This window comes from Lepidochelys kempii, chromosome 3 (assembly GCF_965140265.1).
Source record: "Lepidochelys kempii isolate rLepKem1 chromosome 3, rLepKem1.hap2, whole genome shotgun sequence".
In the NCBI taxonomy this organism is placed as follows: Eukaryota; Metazoa; Chordata; order Testudines; family Cheloniidae; genus Lepidochelys; species Lepidochelys kempii.
This window is the reverse complement of record NC_133258.1, coordinates 604864-620514: the sequence shown is the minus strand read 5'-3', so window position 1 is coordinate 620514 and position 15651 is coordinate 604864. Positions and strand designations below refer to the sequence as shown.

The 15651-nt window shown below is 60.1% G+C and overlaps 1 protein-coding gene across 7 annotated transcripts in view; it reads right to left on the bottom strand.

Moving 5' to 3' along the window:
* Positions 1-15651, bottom strand: part of IFT172 (intraflagellar transport 172) — a 151634-nt gene that overhangs the window by 32934 nt on the left and 103049 nt on the right. For all 7 annotated transcript variants that reach the window (XR_012157848.1, XM_073335400.1, XM_073335399.1 and 4 more), the window contains 19 exons: positions 14333-14410; positions 13027-13275; positions 12402-12480; positions 11831-11951; positions 10838-10982; positions 10672-10761; positions 9913-10010; positions 7783-7918; positions 7581-7697; positions 7034-7176; positions 6389-6482; positions 6132-6196; positions 5795-5975; positions 5174-5283; positions 4758-4887; positions 4288-4386; positions 3272-3381; positions 1961-2024; positions 1102-1188 (listed from right to left, as the gene is read on the bottom strand). Coding sequence is in view for 6 of the 7 variants with exons in the window: in XM_073335400.1 (XP_073191501.1) it covers positions 1102-1188; positions 1961-2024; positions 3272-3381; positions 4288-4386; positions 4758-4887; positions 5174-5283; positions 5795-5975; positions 6132-6196; positions 6389-6482; positions 7034-7176; positions 7581-7697; positions 7783-7918; positions 9913-10010; positions 10672-10761; positions 10838-10982; positions 11831-11951; positions 12402-12480; positions 13027-13275; positions 14333-14410 (2196 nt within the window). In the remaining variant the exon portion in view is untranslated. The remainder of the gene's footprint in view (positions 1-1101; positions 1189-1960; positions 2025-3271; positions 3382-4287; positions 4387-4757; positions 4888-5173; positions 5284-5794; positions 5976-6131; positions 6197-6388; positions 6483-7033; positions 7177-7580; positions 7698-7782; positions 7919-9912; positions 10011-10671; positions 10762-10837; positions 10983-11830; positions 11952-12401; positions 12481-13026; positions 13276-14332; positions 14411-15651) is intronic.

Sequence of the window (15651 nt, the reverse complement as noted above, 5' to 3'; positions counted from 1 at the left end):
TCAGTAATAAAAAGATTAAATAAGATTGGTCCCAAAACCGATCCTTGAGGAACTCCACTAGTAACCTCCCTCCAGCCTGACAGTTCACCTTTCAGTAGGACCCGCTGTAGTCTCCCTTTTAACCAATTCCTTATCCACCATTCAATTTTCATATTGATCCCCATCTTTTCCAATTTAACTAATAATTCCCCATGTGGCACCGTATCAAACGCCTTACTGAAATCTAGGTCAATTAGATCCATTGCGTTTCCTTTGTCTAAAAAATCTGTTACTTTCTCAAAGAAGGAGATCAGGTTGGTTTGGCACGATCTGCCTTTTGTAAAACCATGGGCTGGGATTGTTACCTTAGAGAGCAGACGATACTAGTGTCTATGGAGAGCTGGGGCACAGCACGGGGGTGTGTGTGTGTGTAAATCTACAGCGCCCTAGCCTGCCGCGCCCTAACTGGCTGCGTGGACCCTTCCAACAACCCTTACGGCTCGGTCTGCACGTGGAGCTGGGAGCTACTTGCACTAGCCCTCATACAAGGCACTAAACAGCCATGTAGGTCCAGCAGCATGAGCAGCAGCCAGCAGCGGGAGGGCTTAGCTGCCCTGAGTTACAGGCCTGCCTGGAGCCCGGGGCACACACTCAGAACAGCTCGCCTGTGCTGACGCTTGCCGCTCTCCACTCCTGTTGCCAGCAGGCTACTCCACCAGCGCCGGCATGATGTGCCAGCACGCCCAGCTCTACGTGCCAGGGTAGCCTATCCACAGTGTGCGTGGAGCTAGAACGGCCACTCAAAGCACACGACAGAGCCCTGAGCGCACAGCAGCAGGGTCCCAGCTCGCTCCGTGGAGACAAGCCCTAAGATACTGCGCGGTCCAGAGAAGGGAGACTGGGAGCATCTCGTCTCCCTACCCCTCAGCATGAGAATGCGGGGACATTCAATGACATCAAAAGGGGGAAAATTCAGAACTGACCCATCTGCCCCACTCCTCTCCCTTACTCTCGTTCTCCCCCTGCGTGCCCCGCAGAGCCTGGGCCCTGGCACTCGGCCTGGCCTGTGCAGCGGTGGTGGGGACAGAGCTGTGAGCGCAGTGCCCAGGGCTGGAGCGGTACCTGCTTGGCAGCGGTCTCCAGGCACTTCTCCCACTGCTCCCGCTCCGCATACATGTCCAGGGCAGCCATGACATCCACCCCCACTAGCTGTGGAACAGGAGAGAGCCACAACACCCTGAGAATGCATTGAGTAGGGGAGATGCCCCCTGGTGTGGGTGCCCAGCCCCCCAGTGCTCCCCAACATGGGTGCCCAGCCCCCTCCAGCAGCACAGCCACCCAGACCCCTTTTCCCCCAGCACGGGTGCCCAGCCCCCCACAGCTCCCCGGCATAGGCACCCAGCTCCCTCCCCCAGCCCCGATGCATCACACCGTTCCCCAGCACGGGCACCTAGCCCTCCACTGCCCCCCAGCACCGGCACCCAGGCACACATACATCACACTGCCCTGCACGTTAGCACCCAGACCCCCAAACAATGCACCACCCCCAGCACAGAATGGCCCTGCCCCCTCACCCAGCTCCATGGGAGGACACCTTGGGCACAGAACGACCCCGGCCCCTCGCCAGCCCCGTGGGAGGGCCCCTTGGGCACAGAATGGCCCCAGCCCCTCGCCAGCCCCGTGGACACTGAACGGCCCCGGTCCGTTGGCTGGCCCCGTGGGAGGGCCCCTTGGGCACAGAACAGCCCCGGCCCCTCGCTGGCCCCGTGGGAGGGCCCCTTGGGCACAGAACAGCCCCGGCCCCTCGCTGGCCCTGTGGGAGGGCCCCTTGGGCACAGAACGGCCCCGGCCCCTTGCTAGCCCTGTGGGAGGGCCCCTTGGGCACAGAATGGCCCCGGCCCCTCACCGGCCCCGTGGGAGGGCCCCTTGGGCACAGAACGACTCCGGCCCCCTGTTCAGCCCCAGACAAAAACATTCTTACTGAATCCACTTTGCCTTGATTCTTTAAATACTCCTTATAGCGCTGGTCCACATACTCCTCCGACCTGCCAGGCAGAAGGAGACTTTGTTAGCAGCCAAACCAAGGGTGCCCTATGGCCACCATGGGGAGGTGCCCAGAGTGGAGCACAGGGGCCCAGCGGGGGTCCCACTGCAGCTGCAGTGACAGGGACAGGGAACAACCCAGCTGGGGTGTGTCTGCCAGGCTCCTGAGAGAAGCAGGACCCTGGAGGAGGAGCAGGCTCTTGGGGCACCTGGGGTGAGGGCAGAAGACACCCCCAATCCGTGGCAGGAGGCTGCGAGGGACAGAGGCAGCTGGGAGTAAGGCAGTAGAAAACTGCGTGCAGGGAGACAGGACCAAGAGCACTCCAGGCGGGAGGGGATGGAGACAGGCAAAAGGGAAGTGGGGGGTAGGACTGTAAGTGCCTTAAGGGCAGTAGTGGGAAATGGGACTGACGGTGACTGGGAGACAGTAGGGGAGTGGGGGAGGGTGGGAAAGAGGGGAACGTGCAGGGGGCAGTGACGGGGGGACGGGAAAGAGGGGAACCCGCAGGGGGCAGTGACGGGGGGACAGGACGGAGAAGAACCCGCAGGGGGCAGTGACGGGGGGACAGGACGGAGAAGAACCCCCAGGGGGCAGTGACGGGGGGACAGGACGGAGGAGAACCCCCAGGGGGCAGTGACTGGGGGACAGGACGGAGGAGAACCCGCAGTGGGCAGTGACGGGGGGACAGGATGGAGGAGAACCCGCAGGGGGCAGTGACGGGGGGACAGTACGGAGGAGAACCCGCAGTGGGCAGTGACGGGGGGACAGTACGGAGGAGAACCCGCAGTGGGCAGTGACTGGGGGACAGTACGGAGGAGAACCCGCAGTGGGCAGTGACTGGGGGACAGTACGGAGGAGAACCCGCAGTGGGCAGTGACTGGGGGACAGTACGGAGGAGAACCCGCAGTGGGCAGTGACTGGGGGACAGTACGGAGGAGAACCCACAGTGGGCAGTGGCGGGGGTACAGGACGGAGGAGAACCTGCAGGGAGCAGTGGGGAGGACAGGATGGAGGAGAACCTGCAGGGAGCAGTGGGGAGGACAGGATGGAGGAGAATCTGCAAGGAGCAGTGGGGAGGACAGGATGGAGGAGAACCTGCAAGGGGCAGTGACGGGGTAAAGGATGGAGGGGAACCTGCAGGGGGCAGTGGGGAGGACAGGACAGAGGGGAATCTGCAGGGGACAGTCAGGGGAGAGGATGGAGAGGAACCTGCAAGGGGCAGGGGCGAGGACCAGGCCTGAGGGTTACCTGGGGTCGAGCTCCTTGGCCACACGTTTTGCCTTGTTCCATTCTTCACCCTCAATGAAGGCATCGATAGCTTCTCGGATGAGGTCCAGGTTGAGGTAGAGCTCAGCTGCCTGCAGGACCGGAGCAGGGTCACACTTGGGCACTGTCACCTGGGGCTCCAAGGCCAGAGGCCATCTGGACCCACTTCTACAGAACCCATACCATGGGGCCAGAGCCATGACTGCAGCCTCTGGGCACTACTGAAACATGCTCCACAAAATGAGAACATCAGAATGGCCACACTGGGTCAGAGCAATGCTGCATTTAGCCCAGGTCCTGTCTACCGACACAGGCCAATGCCAGAGGCTTCAGGGGGAGTGAATTTTGTATCATTTGCAAATTTGGCCACCTCACTGTTCACCCCCTTTTTCCAGATCATTTATGAACATGCTGAACAGCACTGATCACCAGGGGGGCCCTGCTATTTACCTGTCTCCATTGTGAAGACTGGCCACTAATTCCTACTCTCTGTTTCCTATCTTGTAACCAGTTACTGATCCATGAGAGGACTTTCCCTCTTATCCCATGACTCCTTAGCGCAAGAGCCTCTGGTGTGGGACCTTGTCAAAGGCTTTCTGAAAGTCCAAGCACACTATGGTGATTGGATCACCCAATATTTCACTCCCCTAGCCTCAGGACACAGCACCTGCCTCCTTCTCTGGGACACAATGCCCACTTCCCTTCTTGCCCCCCTGGTCAGCACACAGCGACTGCACAGCCGAGGAACTAGTTGTTCCAGTAATTAATGACTCTCACTGCTAAACATTCACACCTTATTGGCAGTCTGAATTCTTCTAGCTTCAGCTTCCAACCATGGGCTCGCGTTAGCCCTGCCTCTGCTAGACTGAAGAGCACGTTATTAAATGTTTGTTCCCCATGTAGGTACTCACAGACTGTAACCAAGTTACCCCTTCACCTTTCATTCCCCTGACATTAACACCTCTCTTCAGCACCGTGTTGAAAGCACCAGCCCTTACCGTGCTGGACTTCTTCATGGCCACCAGCTGGGGTCCCACCAGACGCATCACCTCCACACTCCGGGGCTGGCCCAAGAATTTAATGGCCAGCTCAGCTGCCTGCAGGACAAAAGGCATCAGCGGTGCAAGGGACAGGAGCTGTCAGAGAAAGGGACCCTTTGGGGAGAGCCGGCCCCTGGCCCCGAGATTTGGGGAGGCCACCTTTGGGGAGAGCCAGGCCTCGGCCCCGAGATTGTGGAGAGAGACCCCGTCACGGAGAGTCCAACCCTGGCCCTGGCCTCAGGCGATGGGGTTGTTCAGGGCACAGCCTTCAATGGGTCACTGGTGCCCAGCTCATCTCTCGGGTCTCAGTCAGCCTGAAGCCCCCAGAGACACTTGGGGGTTGGGCATGGTGTCTCTTTGGGGTGAGGGAGCCAGTGTATGGTGAGGCCCCTGGGGTACCAGTGGAGGGCCAGGGGCTCAGGACTTACCTTCAGCCAGCACTTCTCCACCAGCAGGCTGTTACTGGGATCCTGTACCTTCAGGTAGCAGTCCACGGCCCTGGCGTATTCCCCAGCCTGCTCCCACTGCCGGGCCTGCTCCAGCATGCCCTCCACGCCTCTGCCAGGACCAACACAGGATGTGAGCCCATGCTGGGCACGGGGAGATGGTGCAGGGATCCTGGTGGGGCCAGGCCTGGGCATGAGCCCTGCACACACAGGGGGAGGCAGGTGCAGGGATGGAGAAAGGTTCAGCTGGTCCTGTCTCCTGCCCCCGCCCCGGTGCTTAGGGAGGCAGCAGTGATGGGCTCAGAAGCCCCGCCGCAGGGAGCAGGGAACTCAGCCAAGCTCTGGATGTCCCTGCACTGGCTCAGCCCAATGCCCCCAGCTGAACAGCCTTGGCCTACCTGGTACCTTTCTTGGCAGCCTCCCTGTCGTACTCCTCCTGCAGTGCCTCCAGCCGGCTGGGGACGTACTCCTTACAGGTCCGCAGGGCATCGCTCCACATGCTGGCCTCCTGCACCAAGCACACCAGGGCCGGAGTGGGGAAGGTCTTTGCTCAGCCTGCTGGGCTCCCAGGCACCCCAGGGCTGATCCAGCCCCCGACCTTCCCGGTCCAGCCCCTCACCGCTACTACCATGGAGGGGACACCATAGCCCCTCCTGATCCCCCACCCCCTCACAGCTACACCTGGGGAGGTGGCACCCACAGCCTCTCCCAATCCAACCCCCCAGTCTCCCACAGCTACTCACAGGACAGGGGTTGTGGGTTCTAGGCCCAGACCCTGAGCTCTCGTGGGGGACGACAGGGGAGGTGGGTCCTCATCCACACACTGAGCTCTCGTATGGGAACGGGGGGTGGGGGTGGGGGGGCACGGGAGGGTCCCCACCCAGACACTGAGCGCTCAGGACGATGATGCAGGGGTTCCCTGCCCAGACACTGAGCTCTCAGGTAGGAATGGGGGTGGGTTCCCCACCCAGACACTGAGCTCTGTGGGGTCAAGCGATGTAACCACTGGCCACACCCACCTTGTAATATTTCACGGCCAGCTCTGGGCGCTGGGCCCGCAGGAGGAAGGCCTCTGCTTTCTGAAATTCCTTCTGCTCAAAGGCAAAGCGAGCCTGCCCCACGAGCACATCAGCCACGCTGTCTGGGTCGTGGGCCTCAGCCACGCGCTGGGCAGCGTCCCAGTTCTGGTTGTGGACAAACCTGGGGAGCCAATGAGACATGCCAGCCTGGGTCCAGCAGATGGGGGCGGGAGGGAGCACGAGATCAACTAGAAAGAAGAGCTGCCAGGCTGGGGTCAGGCAGGGGAGCAAGGCCCCCTGGCCTGGAACCTGGATGCAGTCAGCAGGGGGCACTCACATTAGCACCGCTTCCTTGGGCTTCCCAGCTTTAATGAACTCGGCCTCAGCCTCTTCGAACTTGCCCTAGGACAGAGGAGAGCAATCTGCTTAGGCACTGTGGCCTCCTGCTCCTCCTCGGCCAGGAGGGGCAAGGGCTTCACAGAGCTCCAGGCTCCGAACTGCTGCCACGCCACTTCCCTGGGGAGGCGGAAGAACCTGCCTCGTGCAGGCCCCCGGGCAAGCGCTCTGCAGCCTGGACACAGTGCAAGGTCGTACCTCGTCCTCCAGGAACATGGCGTACTTGAAGTGGATCTCGGGTGTCTTCTGCTTCAGCGAGAGCCGAGCCAGTTCGAATGCAAAGTCAAAGACACTGTGATGAGAGGAGAGAGACGGGGTGAGCCAAGCTAGGTCCTGGCTGCGCCCCACGTGGGGCAAAGCCTGGCCATGCCTCCCGCACAGCCGACGGGAGGGGAAGGGCTGGTGCTAGCAGGCAGAACCCAGGGCGAGGTGGGAGGCTTGTGAGGGGAGAGCTGGGGCTAGGACCCGGCACAGGAGATGGCTGTGGTGACTGATGGTGCAGGCAGTGAGAGTGGGCAGGGCAGGTGCTGGTGTACAACAGGAGGCGGCCCCAGCAGGTGGTAGCTTGTGGTGCTGCTGGTGAGTTGGCCCCTGGCCCCCGCCCCTGCAGGTGGAAGGTGTGCAAGGCCTCACCTCCCCCAAGCCAAGACGGGAAAAGCTCCTTCCCAGGCCCCCAGGGATGGGAGGGGGGCAGAGGCCACAGCAGCTCCTCCTCAGTCCCTGTGGGATGCAGAGGGCGCCTCCCTCCTGGGGCCTGTAGCGGCTGTGAGTGAAGGGCATTCGCCAGGCCTGGCTTTGCTCTCCCTGTGCCAGGAGGCAAGCTCCTGGCCTCAGGACACTCACCCATTGTCTGCTGCATGGTCGATGGCCATTTCCAGGAGCCCAAACTTATTGAGGAGTTTCACGGCAGCTTCCCCTCCAAGGCTCTTTGCCCACAGATAGGCCACATGCTTGTAGGAATTCGCCCCCCCGTGGGCCTTGGCTACCTGTCCAAAGCAAACAGACCTGAAGGACCAGCTGAGTCTCCCAGGGGGCTCCTTGCTGGAGCAAGCTGAGTCCGTGACTCCCTCCCCAACACAGAGACCCTTCCCCAAGTTACGGCTTCCCTGCGGCTTGGTGAGAAGGAGGCAAGGGCCTGCAGAGGACGGAATGCAGAGACCTCCCTGCCTCCTGCATTGCTCACCCAAGAGGGCAGCAGATGTGGATCCCAGCATGCACTGCTCCATCCTGACCCAAGCACCTCATCCATCATCACACGCGGCTTATGTTCGGACCAGTGGGGAGCAGTGCATGCTGGGACTTGCAGTGCTGCCAGCAACACTGCGGCTAGACACATATGGGGACCTGCTGGTGCCATGCCCTGTCTTCGCTGTTAAAGAGCTGCTGTTACCCTGTACGCTTCCTCCCACATGTCGTTCACTCTGTACATGTTCACTGTGGCCTTCCAGTCCTTGGCTTCCAGGTAGTGGTACTCAGCCTCCTGCAGGCGGCCCTCAGTCTCCAGCTCCTGTAATAGGAGGCGGCGTGTTAGGGAGCGTCTCTAGCCCTCCCGCTGGGATGACAGATCCTTGCCCGAACCCCGACAGCTTTACCTTTCCCAGATGCTGGTGTGTGTCACTCAGCAAGTCCTTGTGGTACTTTGCTACCAGGCGAATCATCTCATCATACATCTTACACTTTTTATACATGGTGATGGCCAGATCAGGTTCCTCCACCGTGATGTACAGCCTGAGAACACAAGCACGGAAATGCTGAGACTGTCGCTGGGCCGGGTCCCGGGACACAGGCGTGGCAGGCGCAGACTCTGTCACTGAGCCGGGCCTCGGGGGTGAGGGATAGCTCAGTGGTTTGAGCATTGGCCTGTTAAATCCAGGGTTGTGAGTTCAATCCTTGAGGGGGCCATTTAGGGATCTGGGGCAAAAATTGGGGATTGGTCCTGCTTGGAGCAGGCGGTTGGACTAGATGACCTCCTGAGGTCCCTTCCAACCCTGATCTTCTATGATTCTATGATTCAGACGCAGACTCTGTTGCTGGGCTGCGCCCAAGAACCCATCTCTTCCCTGGCCAGCTGGAGCAGGGCATGGGCATGGGCTGAATACTCATCAGACAGGAAACGGTGCACGGCATGTTGTGTTGATGAACGGTGTGGGACTATGTGCTGTGGAGATGCACAGCTCCATGTAACCTACCCACACAGGGGATGACAGGACCACCTTCTCATCCTGTCCCTACCGGTCTGCCTCTGCTGTCCCCTGGAGGGACCCTCCTGGGTCTCTGGGGCCCAGTCATGCCTTCGCCTCCCTGCTGAGGCTGCCAGCAGTCCCGGTGGTTGATGACGGCTTGGTGATGTGGACCCCAGCTCACCTCGCTTAGGCCACTGAAGAGTTTATGTCACTACTGCCCTGGGATCGACTGGACCTGGTGATGTACACAGGAATGGCCCAGTATCCCATTTCCCACCACACCCTCAGCAGTCCTGTCCTGGGCTGACCAGAGCCAGTGCCCGTAGAGGAGAAAGGCCTTGTATTGCATTCCTAATCCCCAAGCCAGCCAGTCCACTCAAGCTGGGATAAGATAGGAGCTGGCGCTCACTGGAGGGAAAAGGCCCCGACCACCCTCCTGAGCCAGCTGCTGGATCTGGTCCAGCTCCTCTCTGCCCATGTGCAAACAGATGCACAAACTATACAACTGCTCCACCCCTAGGAATCCTTCCTGGCGTCTCAGCTGGAGGTTGCCAGTGGCTTGGCGCCACCCTGCAGAATTCCCCACTGGGTTGGTGAACTTCTGGCCTCTCTCGTGTACCCAGAGGACTGTCAGGCTCCCCCTGCTTGTTTTTTATAACAGAAATCTCAGTCCCAGTTCCTCTCCTTTTGCGGGAGGGCTGTGTGGATGGTGGGAGAGCAGGTGCCAGAGATCAAACCCCACGCTCGCTGAGGGGACAGCTTTAGCTAGACCAAGCACTTGGGAGAGAAGAGCCAGTGTCCCTTCAGAAGGGCTGAGAAAGGTCTCATCATTCTCTGCTCCTCCAAGGAGCCCTCCACAGAACCAGGAGAGAGAGGGTGGGGTGTTCCTGACTGGTCCCAGAGCGGGAAAGGAGACTTGGTTTGGGGGGAAACCCAGAAAAATCCCACTGGCTGCTGCAGTTAAGAAAAATGGAAGAGAGAAATCTGGAAAAGTAACTGCAGCACCTTGGCCCATGGCAAGGCCAGCACATTCTGCCCCCGCACAGGGAAGAGTCCTTTCTCCTTGCCCTGGGGAGACATGCTGCATGGCCTCATAGGGCCTCCCCAGAAACCGGGAGTGGCAGCAGTGAAGCTCAGAGCTGGGCAGGGAATGGTTACAGGTGGCACACAGGGGAACACCCAGCCCAGCCACTAGCCTCACACAGCTGGGGAGAAGTTAGGACAGGACAGCCTGGCAGGGTTGCCTGGGGCTACAGAGGCATGTGAGATGACTCAAGGGCCACGTGGCTGAGCAATGACATGTGACCTGCAGGGGGTTTCTATTCCTCACCCTCAGCCTGGAACTCTCCTCTAGTCCCAGGAAAGTGCCTTTGTCCTCCCATCATAAAACCAACCTCACAGCAAGACTCCTAAGGCACATTCTTGACAGGCCTGGCTGGGGACTGGACTCTGGAGAGACTCAGCCCTGCCCTGCTCCAAGTCCCATGGGCCACTACCGAGGCCTAGCCCCCCACTCATGGTGTCCAGGCAGACACTCACCGCTCTGCTTCTTTGTATTTGCCCTGCTTCTCCATCTCTTGAGCCTGGGTGATGTAGAGCACGGACACATCTTCCTGCCTCATGCACTTGGTCGCCAGCTGCAGGGAGACACGAAACAGGTTCCAGCCTCCTACCCAGCAACCTCAGCGTAAAGGGGATAATGAGAATTTGGGGAGAGACCTGCAACCCCCTCACAGATCTGCTCTGGCTCCCTTCTGAGCTAGCCAGGCAGGCCACGGCATAAAAGCAGCCATTCCCCCCAGGAATACCAGGTGGGCGTGTGATGGGCTCAGCTCAGAAGCCCTAGACACTGATTCCAGGCACCCACTGAGCACTCTGCACATGCTGGTGCCCACGGCCAATCTCGCTGGTCTCCATTTTGGATGGTTTGGAGACAGACACCGACCCCTTTCTGGGGAGCAGATGCTGCATCCACCGCAGACTGAGGGCACTTGGTCATGCAGCTCAGTGAGAGCGGGGCTGAGCCTGGGGGTTGCCCAGTCCTTTTGAGAGATGCTGTTATTCAGGCCAGAGCCGGAAATGGAGGGAGACACAGAGCGGGCACAGGGTGCAGTCGCCTGTCCCATTCTGTGACTGGGAGCTCACGGCTCCCGCCTGCAACGACCCTTTGGGAACACAGCTCTGCCTGCAGGCTGCTGAGCCCAGGGCACTAGGACCTCCTGGTATGGAGACAGTTACTGCTTTGGAAGGTGGCAGCAGGGCCCAAGAGACTCAGCCACTCTCAGCCTCTATCCCTACCTTGTGTGCCTGCTCCCAGAGCCCCGCCTGCGTATACATGTCAATAGCGTCCTTGGGCCGATCTCCTTTGATGTACAGCTCCTCTGCGATCTGTGGGGAACAGGACAGCAGGTGAGCCACCTCTGGCCGTTGTGGGGCTGGGAGATGCTGGGAGCTGGCATCTCACCTGGTACTCCTGCAAGGTTGCGTAGTGCTGGGCAATCCTGGGGTAGTACTTGACTGCTATCCTTTTCTCTTGTGAATCCAGAATGTAAATGGCCTTCTTCCACTGCCGGGCCCCAATGGCTGCCTCAATGGCCTTGATGGCGCACCTAGAGCCGCAAGGGGCAGAGATCCTTAGCAGGCCAGGGAGATCAGATCCGGCTGAGCTCTGCTCACGTTAGGGACAGGTAGCGAGACTGGGAACTGTGTGAGGAGACAACGAAGCAGCCTCGCTGCTCGGGTCACCTGCATGGATGTCTCCACAGGGGACTGGGGAGCAAGGAGGGTCAGGGAGAATGGCTGGCAAGGAGAGGAAGGTGTCACGAGGCCTGGCACATGGAGGAGAGAAAGTTCACCAGCACCTTAGAGAAACGGCCTAGCACAGGCTCTGGGCACCTCCCGCAGATCACGAGGGAACGGCAGTTTAGGCTCCGAGCCTAGGCTCCAGTTTCCCCATCACAAAACCACCATACACTGTGGCACAAGAGGGTACGATCAGCATCCCAAGCTGGGATAGCAGAGGGCTGTGGGCACCAGCAGACCTGGGTGTGAGGGAGGGAAGAGAGCTCAGTGCTGGGATAGCAAAGGTCTCTGGGCACTGGCAGGGCTGGGTGCGAGGGAGGGAGGGAGCCCAGGGCTGGGATAGCAGAGGGCTCTGGGCACCGGCAGACCTGGGTGTGAGGGAGGGAGAGAGCTCAGGGCTGGGATAGCAAAGGTCTCTGGGCACCAGCAGGGCAGGGCGCGAGGGAGGGAGGGAGGGAGCCCAGGGCTGGGATAGCAGGGGCCTGTGGGTCTGGCCTGCGGGGCACCAGCAGAGCTGGGGAGGGGAGGGCTGGTGTGCTCCACGCCAGCCACATGTCAGTAGGGTTCAGCTTGCCCACTCGTGTAAGGAGACTCACCCAAGTCATTGCTTTCTGAACTGCGCAGCTGCCGTGGCAATGCTCCAGCCTGGCCTTACCTGGCTTCAATGTAATGGTTAATGGCAGCATCCAGCTGCTTCTGCTGCACCAGGTGATCTCCCCAGGCCTCCTCCAGCTTCAGCACCTCTGCAGGGAAGGCCACACGAGCGAGCTCCACCGCTGCGAGGAAGAGGAACATGTCACAGTGGCCACCAGCTGGGGAGAGGACGCTGACATGGCAGTACTGAAGACAGGCCCTGGGAGGCGTGGGGCTGATTCGAGTGGCGCCTGGCCTCCTGCTGGCTGATAAGCCCAGGAGGAACCTGCCCTGGGGCCATGAGTGGCTACAGGAGAGGGGAACTCGGGACTGGAAGGGATGGCCTGGGGCACCGAGTCCAGTGCCCGCTTTGCAGGCAGCCTCACCAGGCAATCCTAGTCCTCAGCTCATGGAGCTCCAGCTCAGAACTAGAGCTGTTGACTGAGGTTGGAAGACAGGGAGCAGTGACACACAGCCAGGTCCTCTGGGCTCTGGGGCAGCCGCTTGTGCAGCAAAGGACAGGGCATCCCTGCATCCCAGCAAGAGGCATTGGGGGTGCTCACACCAAGAAAGGGGGACGGAGACCACGATACCTTTCAGGAAGGCGCAGCCCTTGCGGTAACACTCCAGAGCCTTCTGGGGGTTCTTGATCATCTCAAACAGGTCTCCAGCCTAACACACACAGGCTGTCAGACAGGCTGCAGAGCTGCTGGCCCACCTGCCACAGGTCACACCAGGCCAGGGGCCGGTACCAGAGCTCCCAAGCCCCTGCTGCTGCCCCAGCCATGTACCCTGCCAGCCCCAGGGCGAGTCCCAGTCCAGAGCCCCAGGCCCACCCCACAAGCCATGCACCTTGCCAGCCCCAGGGCCAGTCCCAGTCCCAGTCCAGAGCCCCAGGCCCACCCCACAAGCCATGCACCCTGCTAGCCCCAAGGCTGGGGTCCTGGAGCCTCCTGTTCCAAGCCCTCGATCTCTAGGGCGCAGGTATCTGGAGCTCTGTGCAAGTGAGGCTCCAACTCTCCTGGGGTGGGGGACAAGGGGAGTATGGGGGTAAGGCTGTTACTCTGTGAGAGTGGAGGCCATGTATGAGTGATGCTGGGGAGGGATGAGGCTCTAACCCTCGGGGTGGAGTTGGGGCAAGGCTCTGACCTGGGGGAGTGGGGTTGGGGAAGGGGAGAGGCTCTGACCTGGGGGTTGGGGGAAGGGGGAGGCTCTCACCTGCTCATACAGCTCCCCTTTGATCAGCGCGGTGGTGATTCGGTTGATGACATCCCCATTGGCCAGGAGCTGGTCCCTGGCCATGGCCAGCCGAGCGGCTCGGGCTGGCAGCCCAGCCCTCAGGTACAGGCCCACGGCGGCCAGGGGCTCCCCTTGGCTCTCCTGCACCTCCCCAGCCTTCTCCTCCTGCTGCGTGTCCAGCAGCCACTGGTAATAGCCCCGGCGCAGCTTCTCCAGCGCCGGGTGCCCCTGGTGTGGGTGGGTGGGTGGGTGAGGGGCAGCATCTGTCAGCATCCCCCAGCCCGGCCCCACCCCTCCTGCAGGCTTCTCCCAGTGCCAGGCACAGACGCCGGCCAGAGCCCCCCAGAAACCTTGATGGGCCCCCACGTTCCCCTCCACTCCACCCCACAGCGCCCCCTGAGCTCCCCTCCCCACCCCTCTGCCCCAGTGCCCCCTGAATTCCCCTTCTCCCGCTCTGCTCCACAGCGTCCTCTGAGCTCCTCCCCCGCTGCTCCACCCCACAGTGCCTCCTGAGCTCCCCTCCCCTCCACCCCACAGTGCCCCTTGAGCCCCTCCCCTCCCCTCTGCCCCAGTGTCCCGAGTTCCCCTGTGCTCCACTCAACAGTGCCTTCTGAGCCCCTCTTCCCCCTGCTCTGCCCCAGTGTCCCCTGAACTCCCTTTCCCTCTGCTCAGCCCCACAGCACCCCGAGTTCCCCTCCCACTCTGCTCCACCCCACAGCAGCCCCTGAGCTTCTCTCCTGCTCCGCTCAGCCCCACATGCCTCCCTCCCCCAGCCTTGTGTCCCTCCATGAGCCCCTCTCAGTTCCATCCCCCAGCTGCATGGCCCAGCAGGATGCCCTGCCTTTCCTCCCAGGCCGCCTCACCTGCCAAGCCCACAGTCCCCAGGCCTGCCACAGACCCGTGTACCCTCCCAGCCTGCCTGACAGAGCTGCAGGAATCCTCCTTCCTCACCCCGTCCCTGGCGCCACGGCCAAGCCCCTCATTCACCCCCTGCCCTGTCCCTCCATTCCCTTCTGCAGCTCTGCGCACACGTGGTGCGATGACTCCCTCTCCCCCCTTCTCTACAGCAGAGGCCTTGCCCAGGCTGGGAGCCCCCAGGCACCTGCCCTCTCAGCCATCTGGCGCTGAACTGGCTCATCCGAGTCCTACTGGGAGCCTCCCAGGCAGGTGCAGGCTTCCCGTGACAGAATCCACACTCGGGCATTATCCCCCCAGCGGCAGATGGAGCACCCCAGCAGGGCCCAGTCCACAGGCAAGGGAGGGCAAAGCGCAGTATACACCGTACCTTGGCCTCTGCCACCACAATGCACTCATCCCACATGTGCAGCTCCTGGTACATTTCCATGGCCTCCTCCACTGCGTTCTGGGCACAGAGAGCAGAGCGTTACTATGGGGTGGGCTTCCTTCTCTGCTGACTCGGCACCCTGAGCCTGAGGAACACCCTGCCACATGGGGTTAGCTCCCAAAATGAGGCCAGGCAGGAAACTCATTCAGCTAATGAGTCTGGAAGGCTGGGCAGCAGGATAAACCTCACAGCCAATAAATGAGCCCCCCGCACCTCAGGGAAACCTCGCTCCCACTGAGAAGAACCATGAGAATGATTAAAGGGTTAGAAAACCTGCCTCACAGTGACAGACTCCGGGAGCTCAAGGTGAAAGGGTGACTTGGTCACAGTCTCTAAACACCTACATGGGGAACAAATATTTAACAACAGGCTCTTTGGTCTAACAGAGACAGGGCTAACACAATCCAGTGGCTGGAAGTTAAAGCTACACAAATTCAGACTGGAAATAATGTGCAAATTTTTAACAGTGAGAGTAATTAGCCATGGGAACAATTTATGAAGGGCTGTGGTGGATTCTTTAAATCAAGACTGGATGTTTTCCTAAAAGCTCTGCTCTAGGAAATATTGTGGGGCAGGTCTCTGGCCTGTGTTCTACAGGAGGTCAGACTAGATGATCACAATGGTCCCTTCTCTAGGGAACTATGAGCCCCACCACACTGCAGGGCAAACCTCACAGCCAGTTGTGGAGTGGTTATACAGTTCCTGGTCCCAAGGGTCACCAGACAGGACCAGGATGGAGCTTAAGAAATGTAGGAAGGAGGGAGTTCTCTAGACACTGCTTAAGGCTTGGTGCTCTGTGCTTATGTCCTCACACCACAGGGTGTCAGCAGCGGGAAACCCCTCTCTCTCAGGGGTAAAGGAAAGAGACTCCAGAGCAGCAGAGTGGTGTGGGAGTGGGAGCAGTGGAAAGCCAGGGAGCAGAGCTGCGAAAGCTGCAACAGGAAGGATGCAGAGTCCTCTCAGCTCAGCAACAGGGCCCATAGCTCAGGGGACTGCGAGAGAAGTTTGATTTTGGAAACTCAGGCAGCAGCCTTGCCGGATCCGTAAGTCAGAGTGATTCCAGGTGGCTTGTGATTCACAGAGAAAGCACAAGAACAGCAGGTACATGCCCCGATATTTGCCATGAGTGATACTGCTGCTGTGTGCCCGACCCCTGAGGAAAAGCAAGAACACTCCAAAGCTGTGACAAAGTGGGATTTTCTGTAAGGTTTTTAAAAAAAGAAAAGGAGTACTAGTGGCACCTTAGAGACTAACCAATT